This window comes from Rhinopithecus roxellana, chromosome 14, assembly GCF_007565055.1.
Source record: "Rhinopithecus roxellana isolate Shanxi Qingling chromosome 14, ASM756505v1, whole genome shotgun sequence".
NCBI classification, from domain to species: domain Eukaryota; kingdom Metazoa; phylum Chordata; class Mammalia; order Primates; family Cercopithecidae; genus Rhinopithecus; species Rhinopithecus roxellana.
In genome coordinates, this window is record NC_044562.1 from 64,727,844 (window position 1) to 64,753,763 (window position 25,920).

The following is a 25,920-nucleotide window of genomic DNA, read 5'->3' on the forward strand; positions in this document are numbered from 1 at the left end:
CTAATCCTTTCATTTGTCCATCCATTCAAAATATATTTACGGAGAGCACATAGAATTCCCAACACCTGTGCCAGGCTCCCAGAGCACAGAAACATTGGTGCAATGCTAATTCTCAAGGAATCTACTGTTTGGTGGGAAAGACAGATGTTAAACATGTTGACAAGAAATGACACGAAGATCGGTATGGGGATGAGACTGAGGCCCCAGGTGAATTCAAAGAAGGAAACCAAACACTTGTGCAAGGCGGGAAAACAACACCAAAGAAATGGCAGCAAAGCCACAGGGCACTTCTTAATGTTACTAAATGAACTCACCAATAGGAGTCCATCTGATATTTAGATATTATATTCCTACTTTGCTGCCGAAACCACGGCCTAGAGAGGCTAAGGAACTCACTCAGCAAGTGGCAGACCTCACGATTCTGAACCCAAGTCAGTTGCTTCTTCCCACATCACTCTGCTTCTTCAGATCACACAGAAATCCTACAGTCTCAGATGTGGAAGGGATTCAAGACACACCATTCATTTCTCAAGAAGCATTTCCTTTCCTTCATTTATAAATTTGAATAGCAACTTGAGTGGGCCAAGGGGGTGAGGGCTCTATGAAATCAAGCACCCAGAAAATGTTAAAATCCCCCAGGCTGGGGCAGCACCGTGGGGTGTGTCAACAGTCCACTCACTGTGTGAAGACTAAACTCTCTCTTTTTTAAATCAGTACGTAGGATGTTTATTGCAGCATTTTTGTTGCAGGGAAAAGTATAATCTGGGGAAAATATGTGGTCCATCATTAAAGAAATATTGAATATATTACAAGCATGTTTTTTAAAAGGAACAGAGTGATGTCATTTGTCTTGGAGAGATTTCTACAAAGTAAAAGAGAAAGCAAAATGCAGAAAAGTATGGGAAACAGAATCTTGTTTTTGTAAAACAAAGAATGAAGAAAAAAGCGCCCAAACATACATATGCCTACTCTATTTCATTAAACTTCAGATTGTAAGAAATTGCAGTTTCAGAGATGTTAAAATGTGAAAAAAAATGACATCTCAGATTTGATGTAATGCAGCGTGTGTACATAGCACATGGACCAAATAAAAGCAGAAAGAGACACAGCAGTTTATTAACATAGCTTGAGGGCGTTGTCTTTAGAGTAAAGGTTGAGAAAGTCCATAGGGAGACTAACAAAGAAGGAAAAAAAGGCTCCACAAGCACACACACACACATACACACGCACACAATATAATATTCCATTTCTGTGAAATATGTGTGTTTACAAGAAACTAGGTTGAAAAAGAGATCTATGTCTAAGATTAACTTGCAGGAAAGCCCATGAGAGATTCTCAAAAAAAAAAAAAAGCAAATTGTAGGGTGATGAACACAGTATGATTCTATTTGGATAAAAACAAACAGAACACCTGCATACATTCCTCTCTTTATGGGCATGAAGAAGGTTGTGGAAGATTATACTCTAGATTGGACAGGATTATTCTTTATATAGTCCCACTTGTGATAAGCATTATTACTTTGTGATTTTATAAAACTAAATAAAATAAAAACAGACAAAAATCGAGGGGAAACAGATACATCTTGCCATATAGCTAAAATACGTTTGATATTTTCATTTGTATTACAATTGTCTCTGCCAATAACCATTATTATCAGGACCATAATAAAGGACAAGAGATCTGCTAATTCCTCAGTGATCAATGACAAAATTCAACTAGGCAGTCCACATGGTTTATATCTCTTAATGTATTGTCAACATTCTTGTCACCCTCTTCACTCAGTTCAAACATTCTGCCTAGGCTCAGAAACCAAGGCAGGCTCCTTCGGGGAGGCCACAGGAACTGTCCACTTTGCTGGTGCTAGCAGCTCCAGTGGCCCCTCACCAACAACCTTTTGCTCTCCTGGTGCCTGGTAAGATAAGGGGGATTGGGAATGTCCCTCCCTGCTGCTAGCTCCCCGCTTAATGCCCTGCAATAGGAGGCAGGTAGGCACCGGGAGACTCGCACTGCCCCAGCCCAATCTCAGCCCGGGAGACTTTCAGAAGCCTGACCTACAAGAAGAGAGACATCAGAAATAGGTCAATTCTGAGGCTCCAAGTTACCATCGCAGGGAGAAAACCTGTTTTTAAAGGAAAAGAGGCCTCTTCTCTGAGCAGAATGCCAGAGAGAGGCTGTATTCACAAAATCCCAGGACACTATGTCATCCTATCCGTCAGGATTTGGTGATTCAGCATTCCTCAAGATTGAACGGTGCCCTCCATGAAGGAATGATGGGACTCATCCCTTTTTAAATAAACATCCCCATTGTATGTTTAACAGACCCCAGGATTATTTAGCAACTGTATTTGCACTTATTGACTGCCTTGTTTCAAAATTCCAAATTAGCATTTCGACATCTGCATTCAGGCAAAGGGACATAGGTACATACGGAAGGGCATGACTTTTTGACACCCAGACACAGCCTAAATCAGGTCACACTCTGCTTGGGTGTTTGGGTTGTTTTTTTTTTTCCTAACAAGTGTAAACTAGGTTAATTAAGACAGCACCAGGCCAGCAGAACTGTTTCTCAGAGGAAAACAACCCCATTTAGGACGTCAAATGCATGAGTCTGCAGACCAGAAGAGAAACAGCGACCCCGAGTGTTGCATTCTTTTAACGATAAGGATCTCCACGGCTATGTTCTACAGACCCGTTCATGCTGCAGAATCACAGCTGTGAGGCCGGAAAAGCCCTCGGATGGCAGCGCCACCTGGAACACACACTGCTGACCCTAAGCACAGGGCGCTTCCCATACTGTTGATTTCATACCCAGGATTGCTGAGTTAAAAGTGACCCATTCAAAGATAATTCTTAAAAATAACAAGAAGAGATATTTAGTAAGCATCCCCCCCATATCCAGCATCACCCACAATGAAGGCAAACAGAATAGGTAGGGGTCAGCCAGACCCCTACCCTTCCTCCTGCAGGCCCAGGGAATTACTCACAGCCCGTTGTCCTTCCCCAGTTCTCCTGCACACCTGCCCCTGTCTACTCCCACCCACGACCCTGCCCTGTGTCCTCCCTGAGCAAAAACACCTCATGCTAACTCTGCCCAGGGCCTTTCTCCAAGAAAAATGTACTTCTCCTGAGTCTCCTCCTGCATGACCCGAACAGGTGACTTAGTAGCTAAATGCACATAGGAAATTGGCACAGAGATGTCTGTGATTTGCAGACTTTGGATTTTTCTGTTACAAGTCCTCTGGGCCAACCTCCCAGTAAATGTAAGACTCGCCCACTTAGTGCTGCTTGTCGATGCTCATCTCTTCTCCTTGAAAGCTCCCAGAAATCATCATGAACTGGTAGAATGCTCCACGGGGGAAGAGATCTTCGTCTGTTTGGTGCATTGCTGCCTAGAACAGTGCCTGGCACAAAGTAGGGGTGTGAAATATTTGTTGAAAGGAAGAACGCATTAATGAAATACTTGGATGAAGCCAAGACAAATCTCCCTGCAGCTTCCATAGAGGCCAAGGTCTGCTTCCAAAGCAACCCAGAACAAGTCCCCGCTCTCAGATTCCTGGTTTTTGTGTGTTTGTTTTGTTTCATTTTGTTTTGTTTTGAGACGGAGTCTTGCTCTGTTACCCAGGCTGGAGTGCGGTGGAGCAATCTCAGCTCACTGCAACCTCTGCCTCCAGGGTTCAAGCGACTCTACTGCCTCAGCCTCCTGAGTAGCTGGGATTACAAGCATGCACCACCACGCCCGGCTAATTTTTGTACTTTTAGTAGAGATGGGATTTTGCCATGTTGGCCAGGCTGGTCTCAAACTTCCTGACCTCAGGTGATCTGCTCGCCTCGGCCTCCCAAAGTGCTGGGATTACAGGTGTGAGCCACTGCACCCAGCCTCTGGTTTCTTTAGATGCCTGAAGGAGTCAAACAATGTCTGGACTTGCACAGCAGCTTCTGAGCCTTAATGCAGCAAGAGAAGCAGGGTCAGGGACAGGTAGAGAAATGTTTGGGAGCCTGAGGGGTGAAAAGTAGCAGAAAAAGGACTTCTGACTTTTCATCAACCATTCTGAAAAGAGGCCACCAAAGCGCCCTCTGCTCCCAGAGAACACCCTTGAGCTCCTGCCTGTGGGGCTGTGGGTAGGGTTCCTCTCCAGCTCCCCAACGCTGGTCTCCTGAGTGTTACCATGGCCACCCCAGGGCACACAGCCCTTGGGTTGAACTATGAAGACCTTGCTTCATCAACCCTTTCACTAAAAACACACACGCTTGTCAGAAACATGTTAGTGCCAGCTCCTGTGCCAGCCCCTGAGGACCAAATGTGAATAAGAAATAAACATCTAAATCAAATCATTCCCATGCCACGCGATTCTGAGCAACAACAGAGTATGTGTTAGGAACTGGAAAAGCTCAAAGGAACCTCCCAGTGGAGTTGATGCAAGAAGAGATGCACTAGGGCACCATGCCAGACGTCCATCCTCTTATTCTCTAAATAACCTCTTGCAGGTCAAAAAAATTCAGTAAGTTACTACTGACCAGCCATTCGTAATTCCAGCTGGTTTTTTCTTCCTCCCCACCTCCACATTTCTCCTGTCTCTCTCTCTCCTCTCTCTCTCTCTCTCTCTCTCTCTCTCTGCTAATTTGTGCTCATGACTCATTTCCCTATCAGGCTATGAATCCATTGTCACTTGATTCTACTCAGTGGCTACCTTTGAGATGTCAGGCTGGTCACCTGAGTCATGCAGTGTGCTGCTCCAGTTCCTACAGACCCTGTGCCTCTTCCAGCAAACTCTGCTGCCCCCACAGAGCTCAAGTTCCTGCCTGTGAGTGACCACCAAGGGTTGGAGGCCTGTGTGACTTCCCAGGTGGTCCAGCTGCCTCTCCTGTAAGCTGTGCCACAAAGGGCCTGCCAGGAACCAGCGGGCTGCCCTCCAAGGCTACCAATTTCCACAGACCAGGCAAAACCCTTTGGTGGCCAGGCATGGTGGCTCACACCTGTAATCCCAGCACTTTGGGAGACCGAGGCAGGCGGATCATGAGGTCAAGAGATCAAGCCATCCTGGCCAACATGGTAACACCCCATCCCTACTAAAAATACAAAAATTAGCTGGGCATGGTGGCGCGTGCCTGTAGTCCCAGATACTCGGGAGGCTGAGGCAGGAGAATCACTTGAACCTGGGAGGTGGGGATTGCAGTGAGCCAAGATCATGCCATTGCACTCCAGCCTGGGCGATAGACCAAGATACAGTCTCAAAAAAAAAAAAAAAATTGGTACTTACCCTACTCTTGGGGCAGACACTGTCCCAGTTGTTTCCAGTACATAATAAGACATCAGCCAGCCCCTCAGAGGGAGTGAGAGGTAGAGGGTGTTGGGGCTCTTCCCCCTCCAGTGCTACAAAGCCCCCAATTTCACCCTTTCAGCCCCTCCCTCTTGCAAAAGCTAAGCTGAGAATACTGTCTTTTTGTTCCTGAAGTGCCTTTGAAAAGGGTCTTGGTCATGGTCAACTACAAGTGAGAGTGGAGGACACCACGCCAGCTCAGGAGAAGGGAAAACGCAGGACCTCATCCAGAGTGAGCTCCCACACCATGGCTCCAGGGTTCCTAGCTGGATGAGGGCTGCTTCTCTCACTTTCTCACTCTGGTCTGGGCCCACCCTGTTCTAAATGATGAATCTCCTTCAGTCTTTCTCTGCTTCCCTCAAATAGAATATTTCCATTCCCTCGCTGCTGCTGACACATACATAGCAAATCACAACACAGAGCAAGGAAGTAGGATGGCAGCTAAGAGAAAGAGACTTGTTGTAGGTGTTACAGGTTAAATTGTGTCTCCAAAAATTCACACATGGCAGTCCTAACCCCCAGTACCTTGGCATGTGACAAGTCCTAACCCCCAGTACCTTTGCATGTGACATTGTTTGGAAACAGGGGAGGATTAAGTAAAGAGGAAGTCATGCTGAAGTAGGGTGGCCCCTGATCCAGTACGACAAATGTCCCCAGGAAGAGTGGAAATTTGGACACAATCACTCATGCAGGAGTCACCCCTGAGGACAGGGATCAGAGTGATGCATCGACAAGCCAAGGAATGGTGAAGCTTGCCAGCTGGCCGCCGAAAGCTGAAGGAGAGGCTAGGACAGAGCCTCCCGCACAGCCTTCAGAGGGAGTCAGCCCTGCCGACAGCTTGATCTCAGACTTCTGGCCTCTAGAACCATAAGGCAATGAACTTCTGTTATTAAAGCCATATGGTCTATGGTGCTTCATCTTGGCAGCCCTACAGACTAATACTGAGGGCATGGCCTGGGCAGGGCTGTGACTTCCCAGGGCAGTGCATGGGACTCCCATAGGGCTGATCCGAAGCTAGGGAAATCCCCTGCACATAGCAGGGCCCTGTCCTGGGGGAAGAATTGCTGGTAAGTGAAGCCTGATAATCCTGCTGTTCAAAACTGGCATGAATCATTTAGCTTACGCTTCCTCCACCTGCATGCCAGCTCTATTCCCCATCTGCACCTCAGACCTACTAGGCAAGGAAAGGCAGATACAGGGCACTGGTGCCAGGACTCTTCCCACAGGTCATACCCATGGCAGACATCACTAATCAATCAAAACACTCTCCTGCTGAGAACAGACAGACCCTTGGAATCTTTCTCAACCCAGGACCGCTGGGAGTCATCAAAAAAAGTCTGTCAGAGTTGGCGTGAAAGTTTAAGCCAACATAGGGTTCTTATACGAGTCAGTGACTCTATAAGGGCAAGAACAACACTCTTTGCCCCTCCAGATCTCTTGCAGCACATGGCATTGTACCTCGGAAACTGTCAGTGCCTAGCACGCACTTGCTGAATTGATGTATTTTTGTGTTTAGGTTCAGAGGGGACAACAGTGACAACAACAGCAGTTCTCAAACAATTTGTAAACTGCTAAGTGTGAAAGGATTTTCTGGGATGACTTTTCATAATGGTTTAGGGATAACACCACTTTCACCACCAACTTTATTTCTTCAACAATTACTAACCAAGCGCCTGCTACACAGGAGTCCTGAGCTAGACTTCTGGGTTCAACAGTAGAGAGAGGATGGCAAAAAATGAAGGTCCCAAGAAACTGCAGAAAAGTACCATGAATAATTCACACCAGCTCCCTGAAACCCACAGGGAGTTACATGACTTTAAAACATCGTCACTCTGACATGCTGGGCATTAAGATGCTCTTAGCTCAAAAGTCCTGCCAGCTCCCTGCTACTTATCATGCCACGGTAATGGCAAACCACTCCGGATGACGGCAGTGGGTTTACCATCCTGGGTCTCTCTTCTCTTCGAACACTCCCCCATTCCTAACTAATACATCTCCATCAATTAACATTCATTAGAGAGCACAGAATAAACTTGGTACTAGGAGATTTTACTGAATTACTAAGGGTGTGAAAACGCACCTTTACACTCACGGATTAGCACCTAAAGAGAACATTTATTTTGGGAAGATAATGACTTTTGAATTTCAGAAGCAACTTCTATACCTCTTGGCTTTAGAAAGATGCCTCCCACCAAGGAAGCAAGGGGATTCCTGCTGTCATGGCTGCCCTACCTGTCTCACTTCATCACAGAAGAGGACAAAGACCAGTGCGTACAGGACCAGCTCGGGGGGGTGTGGCACCGAATGGAAATCCATGAGCAGCACGTAGGCAAACAGCAGGAGGAAGGCGATGTAGAAGACCACGTTCCAGGAGAAGACCACGAAGGGGGAGGTGAAGAACGCCACATAGTGCCAAAGCAGCTTCTTGTGCTTGTCAACAGGCTTCTTCCTGGACCCAGAGATGAGGGCATCATCAGCGTCCTTGCAAGCATGGGACTGGCACAGCCCTCCCCTCCTTCTAAACATAGATAAATACAGACCGTAGCCAGGAGGAAGAGACGGGATCAAAACTGTCCTAAGATGGACCCAACCCCAATTCAATACTTGGCATTTTGCAATTAACAAATCCCCATTCTGCCCCAGATATTAAAGACACAACCCACCTCTACTCACTTAAGAGGGAACCCAGGAAAAGTCAGGGGAGAAACCAGACCAAATTCATAGGCACCCATGTGAACATCCTAAGTTCTAGGCTTTTTAATCATTTACATGAGAACACACATATGTGGATGCATCTACACACACTGGCACACACACACACACACACAATTATGTGCCTTGGTTTGTACCTAAATGATACAAAGCCACAGCCCACCAAGGGTATAATAAAGAGACACAGGATAATCTTCCAGTTCTTGGTGTCTCGTGAAATCTCTCCATACCATTGCTTAGAAAGAAAATTCTACAGGGAAAGAAAGACAGAGAACAAGTCCTTATTAACACAATCATATGCAGGACGGCATGCAAACTGTCTTCCTGCCCCACGCTTTCCCCAAAATATACAACTCTTTGAATTAATGCCCTTTTTTTTTTTTTTTTTTTTTTTTTTTTTGAGACGGAGTTTCACTCTTGTTGCCCAGGCTGGAGTGCAATGGTGCGATCTTGGCTCACCGCAACCTTCGCCTCCTGGGTTCAAGCGATTCTCCTGCCTCAGCCTCCTGAGTAGCTGGGATGACAGGTGTGTACCACCAGGCCCAGCGATTTTGTTTGTTTGTTTGTTTGTATTTTTAGTAGAGATGGGGTTTCTCCATGTTGGTCAGGCTGGTTGCGAACTCCCAACCTCAGGTGATCCACCCGCCTCGGTCTCCCAAAGTGCTGGGATTACAGGCATGAGCCACCACACCTGGCCAAACTTGGTTTTATTTTAACTCTTTTTGTGAGTTGGATTATGTGCACTTCAAAGTAATAGTTGTATATGTTCAGATTCAATAAACCTAGGACATTTTTTGTCCAACTCACATTTTTATTACATAAGTTTAAACAAGTATCTTTCTGGCTCCTTTGTCTTCAATGATCACAAATTCACAGGCACAGCCAGTACTACCTGCAGAGTCCCCAAGGATTCATTTCTGGAGAAAGACAGGTGATGCTTTTGTCAGGAAACTAAAAGGAAGTTCGGAAGGGGGAGACCGTTGGTGTCTTGACGTCAATTCAGGCTGAAATGCATGAAAAAGCTCTCCCCAGACTGAATCAACCCTTGACGTTGGGATAGAAGGAACTTCCACTAAGGTGGAAGTTAGAAAACTCACAGTAGCTCTGAGAGTTAGCAGGGAGCATAGACTCGACCACATCAAAGGATCCACATCTCTCAAAAAATAGCCCGTCAAGCAGAAGGAGGTTGGTGTGTCTCAGGAGCAGAGGAAAAGGGAAACCCAGGGCCTTCTCAGTGTGGACTTGGAGGGCTGGGACTGACATGCACCCCTGCAGCCCTGGGCACCTGCCCTGCCCCTTGGAGGAGGATGGCTGCTTCTGAGGGCCCCTGCCTGGGGCTGCTCCAGCCAGGTGCCAGCTTGACCCGTGAGGACTAGTGTCCTGGAACAAGGTGTCAGCTTTCAACAAACAACCAGTTGCAGTTGGTGGGTAAATGGTCGGCTGCTTTGCACTGGGCCGGGCGACAATGAAGCAAGTTCTACAGTTTCCCAGAGGTTCCCGGCAGGCCGAGCCCCGGTGCCCACGGTGGCAACCTCCTCATCAGCACATCACGTCTGTCCCTGTCCCTTCCCTGCCTCACTGGTGCCTCCTGTGCTTCCCACGTTCACCTCCAGAATAAACTCCCTGCATTGAAATCCTCACTTTGGGGTCTTCTTGGGAGGGTGTGCGGGGGTCGTGGGCAAGGAAGACAGGTAGTGCTTAGTCTTCCTCACTCTCCTATTCTGCTGGGGCAATGCAGACGCCAGGCCATCACTGAGTGTCACTGTCAGGCCCCAGTCACAGAAATTACAGCATTGGGTTGGGTTCCATGGTCACTGGCAGCATTCTGATGCCACACAGCACCTTGACTATTGAAAGGAAACTCCCTGGCCGGGCCCACAGGTGATCCTGTGGCCTGGTCGTAAGATTTTCAGTGAAATGAATGACCTGGCATCTGATTGAAACCTCAGGATCTGTGAACCTGGGCAGGAGTAAAAGCCAGCCTCCCCAGGGCCCCAGGTTCTGGGACATACGCAAGATGGGGTTTGGGGCCCAGGAAGCCATAAGCAGAGTGTGGCCCACCTGGGAAGCCAGCCCAGCCTCCCAGGCACACCCCGACTCCAGCACCAGCCTTACTTCTACCCACTACACTGCAGCAGAGGCTAAAACTGAGCAATAGTAAGACCCTCTCTGTGTGCTCCTTGTCATGGATCAATGCTCTCATTTAACCTAGCTTAGTTGCAGTAGTAAGTGGGTTTTGTTCATAAACACTTGGCTGTGTGATATCATGGAAAGTCCATGACAAGAAAGTTGCAGGCAATCAACATGAGAGCCAATCCCACTGCTGCTACTTCCCAGCAGTGCAAGCTAGAAGGACATTCCAGAACCTCTCTGAGCTCCTGCATCCTCCTCAGTGAAATGGGAAGGCACCCATCCCCACAGGTGCTGTGAAGATGAAACGTGGCCTTGTGTATAACAGCTGTGGCTGACAAGCGTTGGTCCCTCCATCTCTTCCCTTCCTCCTCCCCTTCTCACACCCACATTTCTACAACTGGAACTGTGGATGAAAAGCTCCCCTCTGTAGCCTGAGACACCAGGTGCAGACTACGATTCATTCACTTCAGTGCAGAAAACCTCAAGACTGCTTTTACCCATTTCACAATAGTTTCCCTACTGCTACCACTACTAATAATAACTGCAGTAGCAATAGCTAAATAAAGGACCAACGTCTTTCACATATTATCTCCTTAAATCCTCACAATAACCCTTTATCTGCTACTCTCACCATTTTGCAGACGAAGAAACTAAGACTCGGAGAGCTCATGTGACTTGGCCCATCATCACACACCCCATTGGGGGTACAGCAGATGGAGACCCAAGCAGTGGGATCCAGAGACACAGCTCATAATTGCGATGCTGTGTTGTTTGCTTAGTGGAAACTCAAAGAATATTCTTTGTCCTGCACCATCTCTTAAAGCATGGATTTCAACCAATGCCTGTACTCTGCCATCTCCCACATCATCACCAAACCACTCCTTCTATGGCTTTTATATTGGAGAATAAGGTTTGTTTTCAATATTTTTTAATGCAACTAATAGCATCTGACATAAAAGCCCCACGTGGTCTGGTGGCTGAGCATGGTTTACCTGGACCCCAGGCTGGGCGATGAAATGCTGGTCTGTGGCCTCCACCGCTAGCTCCAGACAGTTGCTTCCACCCCAGGCTTCACAGGAATAGACCAGCAGCTGTTCTGCCAAGTCTTCATCGCTGCTGTAACACTCAGTGAACAGCTCTACAGCGACATCAGCACAGAGAGAAGCTGGTGTCAGAGCCGCACATGACCGAAACTGTGCTGCTTCCACCCCCAGCCAACTCCTGAATCCAAGAATAGCCTGGGTGTGAGTCCATTCTTATAAAAGGCATAGAAAATGCCATCACAACACAATTTGTTACTGAATAGCAGGATTTTCTAAAGGCACAACAAACCCAGCAGAGCTCCTGATGGCAGCAGATGGCAACACCTGCTCACTGGATTGAGCTGCATTGCACACAGGGAGTCCCTCTCTTTGATGGGCTTCCATCTGGGCTCAGACAGAAGAGCCTCAGCCACTGAGAAGGGATCTAGACCTTCTGCACCTCCCCTCCTTCCATCCCCCCGTAATCAGAGCAGCCCTTCTTCCATCTCATCTGAACTCTACGTCTTCTTGGCAAGGTTGTTTGGCAGATAAGGCACAGAGAAAAAAAAGGCTGGGCACAGTGGCTCACACCTGTAATCCCAGCACTTTGGGAGGCCAAGGCATATGGATCACCTGAGGTCAGGAGTTTGAGACTAGCCTGCCCAACATGGCAAATCCCCATCTTTACTAAAAATACAAAACATTAGCTGGGCAAGGTGGCGGGCGCCTGTAATCCCAGCTACTCAGGAGACTGAAGCAGGAGAATTGCTTGAACCTGTGAGGCGGAGCTTGCAGTGAGCCGAAATCATGCCACTGCACTCCAGCCTGGGCAACAAGAGTGAAACTCTGTCTCAATAACAACAACAACAACAACAACAACCACTGACCTACTGCATTAGTGTGTGCTTACATTTCATGATCTAATGACAAAGAAATTGCAGTGTAGATCCTGAGAGGAAATTTTTTAAAAGTAAAAATATTAGGAGCCATTGCCTAATTGAGGTCATCCAGAAATGAACTGCTTTGAAATTTTAATAAATTAAAAGAAATAGACACCTTTTTTCCAACATGGACAAGCTAAACTCATGAGCATGTTAACATTTGATAAGACACTAGACAAACCTGGATGCAAATATCACGTTGCAAACTTAAAACTGTCAAGTGAAAATGGAAAAAACTGAGCAGTCCTGATATTCTCATTTAAAATGATGTTTAGAGGCAGTCAGTTCCAGATTTCTCACATTCCTGAATGATTGAGGCCTCTGTGCAAAGGGTACTGACAAGCTTTGTTCGAGGACTGAATAGCAAACAGCAGTCAGGCATCCTGAGACATGCCAGGAGAGTAATGCTTAGTGGAGTATCGTCCACTCCAGGCAATAAGTAATCTGAGTTGCAGCCCTGATAGAAGCTCCGTGTCCCCTAACTTCAGGGAGCTGCAGTGCAACCATTATTAGAGTTACCCCTTGGGAACCGAGGCAAGGAGAAGCAACCCAAGATGCTACTCAGGCTGCTGCTTTTGCTACGAGTGACAAACCGTGAGTGTCGCAGGCCCAGGGGCTGGGTCCTCTGGCAGTGTGTGCATATGAAACTGGCAGGCTAACTGGTTAGTGTGCAAGTCAGGTAAAATCTCAGCCCTGTCACAGTGTTGTAATGGCATCCAGAACCCGCCCCCCAACCCCCAAAAAAGTACTCCAATGCTCCCTGAGTTGCTTAGAACTGGGCCTGGGTATGGCCCTGGGTGGCCGTGGGATCAGGGAGCCCAAGATTTCCCACGTTCATTCTTGGAAAATTCCGTATGTGCCAGGACCAAGGAACTTGTGGCATCCGGACCTTGTGGTCTGCAGCCCTCAATCAGGCTGGGGAGCTTGGATATACCACGGACCTCCACCACCTGGCCTGTGAGTGCCACTGGCAAGGTCTACGCTGCATGGCAGATCTGCACCCACTGCGGCATCCCACACTGTGGACTCACCGACAGCCCGGGTCTCGTACTCATTAGCCAGCTCCTCGGACTCCCCAGCAGCATTGATGTCGTTCTTCACTTTGGCCAGAGTCTTCAGAAGCTTGCTGGCTCCCAAGGCTGCCAGAGTGCAGCCCCTGGTCTTTTTAGGGCGGTGGAGAATTTTAAGGTTAATTCTCTCTCTTTTTTTTTTTTTTTTTAATTTGAGATGGAGACTCACTCTGCCGCCCAGGCTGGAATGCTGTGGTGCAATCTTGGCTCACTGCAACCTCCGCCTTCCGGGTTCAAGTGATTCTCCTGCCTCAACCTCCCAAGTAGTTGGGATTACAGGTGCCCACCACCACACCCGGCTAATTTTTGGATTTTTGGTAGAGACGGGGTTTTGCCATGTTGGTCAGGCTGGTCTCGAACTTCTGACCTCAGGTGATCCACCAGCCTCGGTCTCCCAGAGTGCTGAGATTACAGGTGTGAGCCACCTCGCCCAGCTTAAGGTTAATTCTTAATCCCCTGAAGTGGTCAAGTTAAGGTTAATGTCCAACAAGAATGTATTCATGGCAAAAGCAGGAAATAGTAGAATTAATTTGATGGGAGGGGTTAGAGAACGTGGTTGACATGTGCAAATGGAAATTGCTCTGGCGTCAGGGAGCCCTAAACTCTCCCTAGGAACTAGTCATAATGATTCAAAGTAAAATTTTTAATGAACACAAAATAACTTGGAACCTGAATATGTTCACAGTCTTGAACATAGAATTAGCATATAAAAATATTAAGAATAATGCCATGAGAAACTGACAGTAAGACCATGATAGTGGGAGGTCTAATTCACTCTCATACTGGAATAGTTCAAAAGTTGAGTGGGTCCTGGACAAGAACACAGAGGACCTGAACAACGTAACTTTAAGACCGAGTATGTGAATTCAATATTCAATATCTAAGCTTATCTCTCAAAATAAAGAAAGTAATGTGAGTGTCCAGAAACCATTTACAAAAGTTCTTACATGCTAAGTCACTAGGAAAATTCTCAATAAACTTTCCAAAGTGGAATTTTTCACAGGGCCTACCTCCTGTCCATAATGCAATAAAGCTGGAAATTAATTTTTAAAATCAAATGTGAATACCTCATCCACTTGGAAAATAATCACACACCCACACACAGCTGAGAAGCAGGTGCCTACTGGACTGCCCCCCAAGCCCGACTACTTTCCAGGGACTGTCCCTCCCAAGCACTCCTTCACCAACATGGAACAGAGGCCATGTTCATCTGACCTCAGACATCCCATTTCACTGATGATGTTTTCTATTAGCATGTGAATTTTGAGAGGATCAGAACCGTTAAAACAAAGCATACATTTGGCACTTACCTGCTCCCAGATGACTTTGGAGAGTTCCTTCTTGTTCTGAAGAATGGCCCAGATGAAGAGAGCTTGCAGGGGGTGCCGAGTAATAGGAGACACGTCCTGGGGGGTTAGAGCATATGGTCAGCATGTGCAAATGGTAACTGTTCTGGGACCAGGAAGCCCTAGAAGAGTAGCCCACGTTTGGAGGGCTCTGTGGCTTTGTGCATGACTCCATTCTCACAGTACAGTGATGTGATTTTCATCTCTGCAACTCACTGGGTGGTCTAATTTTGACACCAAATCTTTTATCTGTCATAAAAGATAAAGTACAACTAGATGAAAAGGTATAAAGGGTGAAAAAAGCCTTGAGAGCAATTTGAAAACGGAATGACTCCTGACAGGCTGAGAGAAAGCAATTCCTTCTCATCATGTAACCCTGTTTCTCTTCTAGAAAAAAATTACTCAAACTAGATTCCAACTTTCCTATGGCTTAAGTTCAATTATCCCAACATAAAACTGTGGCTTATTTCTTTGGACGGTTATTCAAGATTTGTGCCTAACCTATCACTTAGAATCCCAGCTCCTATTCAGCATTCTATACCTTTAAGGGAAACTTTTCAGATAGAAAAACAACTAAATGGATATATGTAATATATTCCTTTTCAACTTCTTTACAGGTTTTACCAATGAATAAAATGCATGAGGCATATTATGCATATTGCTGACAAATTTAACATGAATATAGTCGAACTGAAGCTCTTTAAACACTTCCAATTCCTGCAAACAGCTAGTGCATTTAGATTTTTGCAACACACATACACGCACTCTAAAAATTCCATAATTACAAAGGATAATGACCTAGTTTGGGTTTCCCCAGAAAAAATCTGAGACAAGGATTTGAGGCAAGTAGTTTATTTTGGACGTGATCTCAAAGAAACCAATGGAGACCTGAGGAAATGATGTCAGAAAAAAAGGGAACCCAATAAAAGGTGCATTATCAAGCCAATTATCTTGGTGGATAACTAGAGATTAGCCCCACTAGCCAACTCTAGGAGCCAGAGTAGGGCACAAACCTTCAAGTCAGCTCCTTCAAGTGGGTGTATCTATGCACTGCTGGGCTCGGATCAGTACAAACTTTCAGCAAAGAGTTACAGGTGCTGGCAATTGGGAACTAGGCCAGGTGCCGGCAATTGGGAACTGGGCCAGGTGCTGGCAATTGGGAACTGGGCAATTGGGAACTGGGCCAGCACCTGTAAATGAGAAGTCCTGTGGGATTATAGGTGTTACAGCCACAAAATTGTCTCAAGTGAATATCCAGATTTATCCCTTTGAAAATATGCACTTCCCGCCTTTACTCACAAAAGAGCATGCGAGCTGCTATTTTAAGCAGATCATGGCCCGTGAAGGATGAGAAGAGCATGCAGCTATTTGTTTGCCCCTATTCCCTATTAGATACCTTCAGAAAGTATAACACACCAAGCTCTGGAATTAAGAAAACCTGAGGCCGGGCACAGTGGTTCACACCTGTAATCCCAACACTTGGGAGGCCAAGGCAGGCAAATCACCTGAGGTCAAGAGTTCAAGACCAGCCTGGCCAACGTGGTGAAACTCCATGTCTACTAAAAATACAAAAATTAGCCAGGCATGGTGGCTCACGCCTGTAATCCCAGCTACTTGAGAGGCTGAGGCAGGAGAATCGCTTGAATCTGGGAGGTGGAGGTTGCAGTGAGCTGAGATCGGGCCACTGCACTCCAGCCTGGGCAACAGCGTGAGACTCTGTCTCAAAAAAAAAAAAAAAAAGAAAAGAAAAGAAAAAAGAGGCCGGGCACGGTGGCTCACGCCTGTAATCCCAGCACTTTGGGAGGCCGAGGCAGACAGATCACGAGGAGAGGAGTTTGAGATCAGCCTGGCCAACATGGTGAAACCCCGTATCTACTAAAAATACAAAAATTAGCTGGGCATGGTGGCGGGTGCCTGTAGTCCCAGCTACTTGTGAGGCTGAGGCAGAAGAATTGCTCGAACCCAGGAGGCAGAGATTGCAGTGAGCTGAGATTGGACCACTGCACTCCAGCCTTGGTGACACAGCGAGACTCTGTCTCAAAAAAAAAAAAAAAAGAAAAGAAAAAGAAAAACTGCAACTAGTCTGAAATATAGTATAGTATAGAACACAAAGCAAGGCATTAGAAATAGCAGAGACTCACCCTATAGACAGACGCCTTATCTTAAGTAAACGGAGTTAAAAAAAAAAAATTAACAATGTCAATGTGTTAAGTATTTTATGGCAATAAGACAGGGAGTAGGGAAAATGGAGATATCTTGTGAGGGAACCCTCAAAATATCCGAGAATTCAAGCAGGCAACTCTTCCAGTACCTACGTGGAGTTCTATGTCCATCTCGTCCCGGCCATTTCTGTCTTCCTTCCGGAAGCCTCTTCGGAAGTTTGCAACCAGTTTCCAGACAAACGTGAGGAGGGCATCATTATAGGAATTCTTGGCGATCTGCAGATTCCGGTACACAAGGGTGCTGAAGTGGTTGGAGAAGAGCTCAGTGAGGACATCGTGGGTGAGAAACTTCCGCAGGTTCAAGCCGTTCTCCAGAAAGAGACGGACAAACTTGGGTCTGTCCTTTATGAGAGCCGTAAACATGACTTCTTGAAGGTCAGCAGACTAAGGAGAAAGAACAGCGACAGTACTAACAATACTACACAAATATGCTAAAGAAAACATTAGGCATTTTTCTTCCTCAGCAGCACCATATTTCCAGTCACAGAGTAATAATATCTTCAACTTCTCTTTCAATCCTGTCTTGAGAATAAAATTTATCTTTTTTCCATTTTAACACAACAGAGGATTACATTTCAAACCTCTAAACAGGGGAATGGCATGGTGAAATCTTTGTCATCAGCTAGATGTGAATTTGGTTGTGACTTACCTCCTTGCTAAAGTAGAGATAAATACACCCATGTAGAGAGGACATTGGTCAAAAATTTTCCCCAGTATCAGACATAAAGGAAACACTCGATCAGGGGGTGGGGGTGTGGGGGTAGTAGTATAGCTGGAACCACCTCTCTGAAGTCGACAGTAGATACCAGTTATGACCCAGCCACCAGTGTTGTCTCTACACTGCACTGTGGGATCTGCTGCCCTTCACAGATGCCCAGGAACCTTCTATTATGGGGACTGCGTTCTCAAATACAGGTGTTAAAATAGAATGCATCAAACTATATGCAAACCACATACCACCAAGCCAATGTCTGGTCATGTTACATACCAATAAGTCACTGGAACACTTGACAATAATACTTGATTGTTATCTATCTCTAGCTCTACTTTCTGGGCTTCTGACAAAACTTAGCCCATAGGAACTTACAGAGAATCTTAAGAAAGATCACCAGCATTTTGGGAGGCCAAGGTGGGAAAACCACTTGAGGTCAGGAGTTTGAGACCAGCCTGGCCAACAGGTTGAAACCCCATCTCTACTAAAAAAAAAAAAAAAAAAAAAAAAAAAAAAAAAAAAAAAATTAGCCAGGTGTGGTGGCACGCACCTATAGTCCCAGCTACTTGGGAGGCTGAGGCACGAGAATCGCTTGAACGCAGGAGGCAGAGCTGCAGTGAGCCGAGATCACGCCACTGCACTCCAGCCTGGGTGACAGAGCAAGACTCCATCTCAAGAAAAAAAAAAAACGGATCATCAATGTTTCCTTCAGACACAACCCAGTGGACTACAGGCCACTTCAGCTCTCAGTCGTGTTCTGTGTGTCCTCCATAGCATTTCTCACAATTTTATTCCATTGCCAACATTTAAAAATTAGAAAATTCATCAAAATCCACATTTCTAGCATTAAAATCTCAAGTTAAGAGTAAAAGCTGCCAGGCACAGTGGCCCACATCTGTAATCCCAGCCCTTTGGGAGGCCGAGGTGGGCAGATAACTTGAGGTCAGGAGTTCGAGATCAGCCTGGTCAACATGGTTAAACCTCATCTCTACATCTCTACTAAAAATAAAAAAGTTAGCCAGGTGTGGTGGCAGGTGCCTGTAATCCCAGCTGCTTGGGAGGCTGAGGCAGGAAAATCGCTTGAACCTGGGAGGCAGAGGTTGCAGTGAGCCAAAATTGCAACTCTGCACTCCAGCTTGGGTGACAGATTGAGACTCTATCTCAAAAATAAAAATAAAAATAAAAAAATAAGCTGGGCGTGGTGACTCATGCCTATAATCCCATCACTTTGGGAAGCTGAAGTGGGTAGATCACCTGAGGTCAGGAGTTTGAGACCAGCCTGGCCAGCCTGGTAAAACCCCATCTCTACTAATAATACAAAAATTAGCTTGGCGTGGTGGTGCACACCTGTAATCCCAGCTACTCTGGAGGCTGAAGCAGGAGAATCGCTTGAACCCGGGAGGCGGAGGTTGCAGTGAGCCGAGATGGTGCCACTGCACTCCAAGCCTGGGCGACAAGAGCAAAACTCCATCTCCCACCCCCAACAAAAAAAGAGTAAAAACCAGCAGCTCCAACAACATGGGAACCATCAGTGGGAGCCAAGGGGCAGCTGCTTCCCGGAGCCTTGGATCTCCAGCTCCCCACAGTCCTCACCACTCCTCCCTGGGACCTACAGGCCCACTTACTCTCTTACACTGCATGCCTGATCCCTGGTCTAGGTGGATGTCTTCTGCCCACGGCAGCATTAATCAGTTTTGTTCCTGCCTAATGTTGGTCTCATGGGGATCACACTTTGCCTAGAGAAGGACTTGTCAAGGGTCCCTTGAGTCCCCACATTGTGGATCCTGCAGGGCTCAGCAGGGGAAGAGGGGGCTACCTCTGGAAAGATGGCAGCTATAATTTCTCTTCTGTCCTTTAAGGAAGTGTTCCTCATGTCCAGCATTTCACTTTTCTTTCCTAAATCCATTGGCCTTTCCACTGGTCACACACTCACTAGCACAGGGCAGTGGTTCTCAAACTTTAATCAGAACTACTTGGAGGGCCTGGTAAATGCAGAATGCTGGGAGTCAATATTGGAATTTCTGCAAGTCTGAAGTGGAGCCTGGTGATTTGCAAGGTAGCAAGTGCCAAGGTTCTTCCCAGGCTGCCACCAGTCCAGGACCCACACCTTGAGAACCACCAGCACATGGGAAGAGGCTTTGCCGCCACTCACATCTTTGCTTTCAAACCTTGAGTCTACCATTTTCCAGCCATGTGACCTGGAATATTGTGTCTCTGAGCCTCAGTTTGCTCTTCTAAGAAATAGATGGTTGCGAGGATGAAATAAGCTAACACAGGTCAAATTCCTCTCAGAGATGCAAGTTCAGACCAGGCCTTCAAAAAACTATCAGCAACTCCCCCTCCCGTGATACCGATGAGGCCCTGATTTCACAACCACAAAGGGGATCATCCATGCTGTGGACTGCTGTGACGGGCAAGTAAACACACAAAGGGAAATTGCTTGGGGCAATTTATCAGTATTCCAGAGATTTTTATTTTAAAACAAACAATGCTTCATATGTGCCAATGCTCTAAGCACTTTAGAAACATTATCTGATTTAATCATCGTAACAGCCCAAGGAGATAAGTACTGCTATTATCGTCATCTCCATTTTCGGATGAGCAGTTGGGTACTGGTGAACACTGAACCACTGGCTCTCTCAAAGAAAACAGAAGCCCTGATTTGTAATGTTTTCTGATTTCTATGGTGTAAATACTTCCATTGTGGCCAAGTTTCAGCTACCAATGTGACATCAGTAAACACAGAATCGGGAAGAGATGTGGAGTGGCTGACCATCGTATAGCGTCTCCAGCTTCCACATACAATACACACAGTTGGCCTTCAGAGCAAAGGTAATAGTAAATGTAATCAAATAATTAGAAAATGATATGTTTTGATTATTGATTACCTTCATAATTCTATAGAATTCTATAAAATCTATGTAATTCTAAGTTTGAATAATTCACTTTTTTTGGTTTTTGTTTTTTGAGTTTTTTTGTTTGTTTATTTTGAGACAAGATCTGGCTTTGTTGTCCAGGCTGGAGTGCAGTGGTGTGATCTCAGCTCATTACAACCTCCACCTCCTGGGCTTAAGCAATCCTCCAACCTCAGCCACCTAAGTAGCCTAGACTACGGGTGTGTGCCACCACACCCAGTAAATTTATATATATATATATATATATATATATATATATATATATATATATATATATATATATTTGGTAGACATGGGGTTTCGCCATGTTGTCCAGACTGATCTCAAATTCCTGGACTCAAGCAATCCTCTCACCTTGGCCTCTCAAAGTGCTGGGATTACAGGCATTAGCCACTATGACCAGCCAAAGATAATTGATTAATAATGACTGTATTTAACAACCAACTCAGAAAATCTCTAAAAATTTAGTAGTTGGCTCTTGCCAGCCAATACAAGCTGGCTCTAACATGCCACTGTAGGAGGAAACTGAGGCATAGGGAGGTTAAATAATTTGCCCAAAGTCATGCAAATGGGCTGACTCCAGAGTCCATTTCCTTAGCCATTGTGCCCTTAACCCTTAACCATCTTTAGCTGAGTTAATAAAATTAAATGTACCATTCATGACGTGCCTAAGTTTATTTGTACCATCTGACCTCACTTAAATAGAACATTTCACACACAGTAATTCATTTATGAATCAATTGACTGGATGTACTTACAGTTCCACTTTCCCTCCACTAATTAAAGCCTTGCAATGTGCAGCAGGGTTCATTGTACTGCAAACACGACACACAAGATAATGTTTGCTAAAAGAATGAATAATTTAAAAATTTATAAGCCATGACTTTATGTATGCTGTTCTCATTAAAATTGATAGTATGTTAATATAAATCGAGTCTTATTCTTTGATTACACAACAATAGGCCTGAAAGTGTTTTCTGACCCTGTCTGCCAAGAATGAAAGTTATGAAATATATGCACCTTCAAATCCATACATACATGTAGAAAAGTACATATATTATCATGGCCCCCTAATGACTGAAATTAATTTGGAAAAGCCGAAAACAAAGAAGCAGCCTTATAAAACTGAGTGTGATGGTTCACAATAATTGTCATTGAAAAAAGCTCCCAGGGCTGACTGCACTTTAGTTGTACACAGGAGGATACTGCTGGAAAATGCAATCCTAAAACACTAATCACATTGAAAAGTGAGAAAATGCAGTCTGCTGGAAAGAAAAAAAAAACGCTTTTTATTGCATGTGCAACTTCCATATTAAAGCTGCTCATGTGGCTAGGGGAGTCCTGGTTTCTAGCTCTAAGACAGCAGTCACCAATCTTTTTGGCACCAGGGGCTAGTTTCCTGGAAGACAATTTTTCCATTGACCAGGCTGGGGGGATGGTTTTGGGATGATCCAAGAGCGTTACATTTATTGTGCACTTTATTTCTATTATTATTACATTGTAATATATAATTAGATAATTATACTACTCTCCATAATGTAGACTCAGTGGGAACTCTGGGCTTGCTTTCCTGCAACTGGACAGTCCCATCTGGGGGTGATGGGAGGCAGTGACAGATCATCAGGCATTAGATTCTCATAGGGAGCGCACAACCTAGATCCCTCACATGCTCCGTTCACAATAGGGTTTGTGCTCCTATAGGAAGCTGACACCGCTGCTGATCTGACTGAAGGCGGAGCTCAGGCAGGAATGCGAGCAATGGGGAGCTGGTGTAAATACAGATGAAGTTTCACTTGCTTGCCCACTGCTTACTTCCTGCTGTTCCTAACGGCCATGGACCTGTAACCCTGCTCTAAGACATTCACCCGGGAGTGTCAGTCAGGTTGTTCTATTTGTCTCTTATGCATCTCATTACAGACAGTTCTCTCATCAGAACTTGGCTAGGCAGGTGGGGGCATGGAGCAAGAGTGCTGCCGTCTTGATCTGTAGTTAAGCTACTTTCAATCATCCAACATATATTTTTCCCATACTTCTGCCCACGCACATCCAGGAGGAGATCTGCATCTCTGCACCCATATGGGGAACCAGCCTCACGTTGTGGCTGAAGGCATTGTGGAGTTGATATTATTTTAGACCATTTATTTTTATTATCTCTTCACAACAAACCTACTAAGTCAATGTTATGACCCCATGCTGCAGACAAGGAAATAAAGGCTCACCAAACCTGATATTCCGGAATAGAACAATCCCTTAAGAGATTCAGCATTGAATCTTGCTGGAAATGGACCAGCCATTGCCCAGACCACTGTCCAGACCCAACACTGGAATAACCCAGGAGAGCTTCGTGCTTACCTCCCATCGGCGGTCATTGGTGAAAATCTCATCATTGGCTAAGTCCAGCTGGTTCCACTCCAGCAGAAGCTTCAGCTGCCCGTTCCAGTTATCCTTGTCTTGCTCATTGGTGCTGAAGGCTGTAAGAGGGCAGGAAAAGACTCCACTCACCAAAGGCCCAGAAAGAGTCAGAACCATTCAGTGTGGCCAATTCTCAGAGCTGTTTATCACAGGTGATGCTGAGCATGTTCTTTTACATTCAGACACTCAAACTGTCATTCACTCTATCTTCACTCATTCTTAACCACATCCTGTATGTCCCAAAGTTTATAATGGGGATCAACTCAGGCTACAGTAATGTTTTCCCATTGAATATCCTAACGGTGTAATAATAGTATATTAAGGTTTTTTCCATAGATTCAGATTCCGTAGCATTATGTGTCAAGGCCATCTCTGACTTATGCTGCATCTAAACCTATGAAACAATAAAACCACCTTACAACATTGTTATTCTTGTCTTTTCCAGAGCGAATATTTTCTGCATCTATGTATCTGTACAGATGTAATTCCATGTTAATAAATACCTTTATAACCAAATGTCTGGCAAGTACAATAAGAATGATTCTAATAAATTGCTAATGCTTTAATTGCACTTCCAATGTGCCTAGCTCTACTCTAGCTAATTTACATTTACCAGTCACAAATTCAAGTCTAGACTATCCAGGATCTATTTACTATGGGTAACATCCACTTTATGGAATTCTAAAGCAGCAAAGATCCTGAACGAGAATATTTTAACCTGAGTTTCATTCGTAAGCTTCAGGAAATTTGTAGACTCCTGAAATTAAATGCAAAATTACTTATGTGTGAAGTATGTGTGCATATGTGTACAAATATGTAGACTGCTAGGACAAAGACCCATAGTTCTGCCATATTCTCAAAGGAATCTGAGGCCCAATAAAAAAATATTTTCAACCCCTGTTAGAAAAAGCTCTTTGGAGACCACTGTGATTGTGTTTGACCAGTATTTTAATGACATAAAAATTATTATTCTACCAAACACATACAACCAAGGAGATTCACCTCACCAGGGCAAGCGTAGTTATTCTAGCTTCCAATCTAAAATCATCAAAATTAAGCACAAGCTTGCCTTTCAATAAAGCTGTTTTATAAAAGAAACGTACCTCATGTAAAGCCACAGAAAACAGCACAAAGCTGACACTTCAAAAGGAGCTATTTTTTACTCACCTTTATATAGAGCGTAGGAGATGGCATTGCTCACAATTTCGTCCCCAGCTTCTTCCATTTTAATAACTGTTAATAGGTGAGAACTTTCAAGAATTTCTTTGAGCTGGTAAAATTAAAGAACAAAGTTGTCAGCCAACAGATGTCAGGCATGAGGAGCATAAACTTCTTTCTTTTTGAGAGAGACCTTCTTTAAAAAGACCACCTGTAGTGGAGTTCCAGATCAGCTTCTCATTTCGGAATTGTAATGAGTCCTTGACTACAGTGAGAATAAAGTACCGGTTATATAAGAGCACACATATCAAGAAGCCCGTATCAAAAAGCTGAGAGCCTCATTTGACTAGAGATGTGTGTGTCTGTGTGTGTGTGTGTGTGTGTGTGTGTCACAAAGCTGACACATGGCAGATGCTCAGTTATTAAACGACCCAGTACATCACGAAGGGGCAATAGAAGACTGTAGACACCATCCAAGTGTGCCCATAAAGATTTAAACGATAGGAAATAAAAGCTCAAATGCAAACAAGAAAGACTTGGAAACTGGAGAAAAAGATTAAGAATTTTCTACATTGTCCTTTGTTATTTTTCTGTAATGTTTAATTTTAAGACATTTTAAAAAGTAAAGAACCCCGTAATTCCAAGGTTACGAGCACTGGCGAGCCCAGCAGGAGCTTGGTGAGTAGGGCCCCTTCTAGCCAAGGGAGCAAGTCTGGTTTCCATTAGACTGAGTTTGAGGCAATGGTGGGCTTCCCTGGCGACATTTGGAAATAAGGATCTGGAACTGCAGAGGCTCCGCTGGGTGGGAGACGAAGTCTCAGGATCTAGCTGTTTGAAGATGGCAAGAAGAGCCCTTGGATTTGGAAATTAGAAGGCGAACTTTTGAGGTTGCAGCTGCCTGGGAAAGGTGGTGATAGAGGTCTTAGTTCAAAGCACCCAGGTAGTTGATGAATAAATCAATGAAAACTGCAGGAAAAGATAAACCATGGAGATTTTGAAGGAGAGGATGGACGGGAATGATAGCATGAAGGAAAGGCCCTCTTCATCTGTCTGCAGCCTTCGTTCAGGCTGAAGAATAGGGGTCCAGCTAGGACTGACAGGCAGGGAAGAGGGCTGAAGGTCCCCAAATTCTGGGGCACAAGTGGAGGTGGGCAGTACCAAGGAGTTATTTTTATTTTCCTTTGAAATAAAAAGAAAGAAGAAGAAAATGAATATGGGTATCAAGTAAACCGATGGACCCCAGAGACGGCCACAGGGGCCTCCTAGCTGGGACTCCATCCCGCATACTCCTGCCTCCTCCATCCTCTGCCCCATTGCTGCCAGAGTGAGCTCTCCTGAACACAACTCCTATCTCGTTTTCTCCCTGCTTCAAACCTTTTAACAATATCCCATTACACTTGAACAAGACCAAACAGGGCCCAAGGAGCCTCCTGGGCTGGGCCCTCACAAGTTCTTAGCTTCCACTCACCATTTCCACCCTCATGGCCGTCTTTCACTCCTCAGGCATGCCCCCTACCTCAGGACCTTTGCACATGCAGTTCTCACCACCACCACAACCCCAGCCCCCACGTCGTTAACTCTCTCCATCCTTCAGACCTTGGCTCCCACGTCACTTCCTCCGGGAAGCCTTCCAGAAAGCCCCACACCAGTCCAGGCTCCCTCAGCACCTGCCTTTCTGTATCCATGTTACCTTTCTTCTGAACACCCATTTCAGCTTGCAATTACAGAATGCATTGTACTGTCATCCCTCGACACAAACCTTTTCTCAACTTCTGTTTTGTCTATGAGAACACAGACCGTTTCTGTTGTGTATGCAATTCTTTCTGAAGTGCCTATTTCAGAACCTGGCACGCGGTATGTGCTCAACAAATATCTACTGAATAAATTAATAAATGAGAGTTAAAGATGAATAAATGAATGAATGATATCTAGATCGGTTGATAGATTGGAAGACTATG

At 45.3% G+C, this 25,920-nt stretch overlaps 1 protein-coding gene across 4 annotated transcripts in view; it reads right to left on the reverse strand.

The window, feature by feature from the left end:
* The window catches only part of TRPM8 (transient receptor potential cation channel subfamily M member 8), a 99,239-nt gene that overhangs the window by 38,919 nt on the left and 34,400 nt on the right, over window positions 1–25,920 (reverse strand). For all 4 annotated transcript variants that reach the window (XM_030916467.1, XM_030916470.1, XM_030916469.1 and 1 more), the window contains 8 exons: window positions 23,972–24,074; window positions 22,745–22,863; window positions 16,859–17,149; window positions 14,508–14,603; window positions 13,159–13,288; window positions 11,157–11,302; window positions 8,169–8,281; window positions 7,552–7,768 (listed from right to left, as the gene is read on the reverse strand). In XM_030916467.1, the coding sequence (XP_030772327.1) occupies window positions 7,552–7,768; window positions 8,169–8,281; window positions 11,157–11,302; window positions 13,159–13,288; window positions 14,508–14,603; window positions 16,859–17,149; window positions 22,745–22,863; window positions 23,972–24,074 (1,215 nt within the window). The remainder of the gene's footprint in view (window positions 1–7,551; window positions 7,769–8,168; window positions 8,282–11,156; window positions 11,303–13,158; window positions 13,289–14,507; window positions 14,604–16,858; window positions 17,150–22,744; window positions 22,864–23,971; window positions 24,075–25,920) is intronic.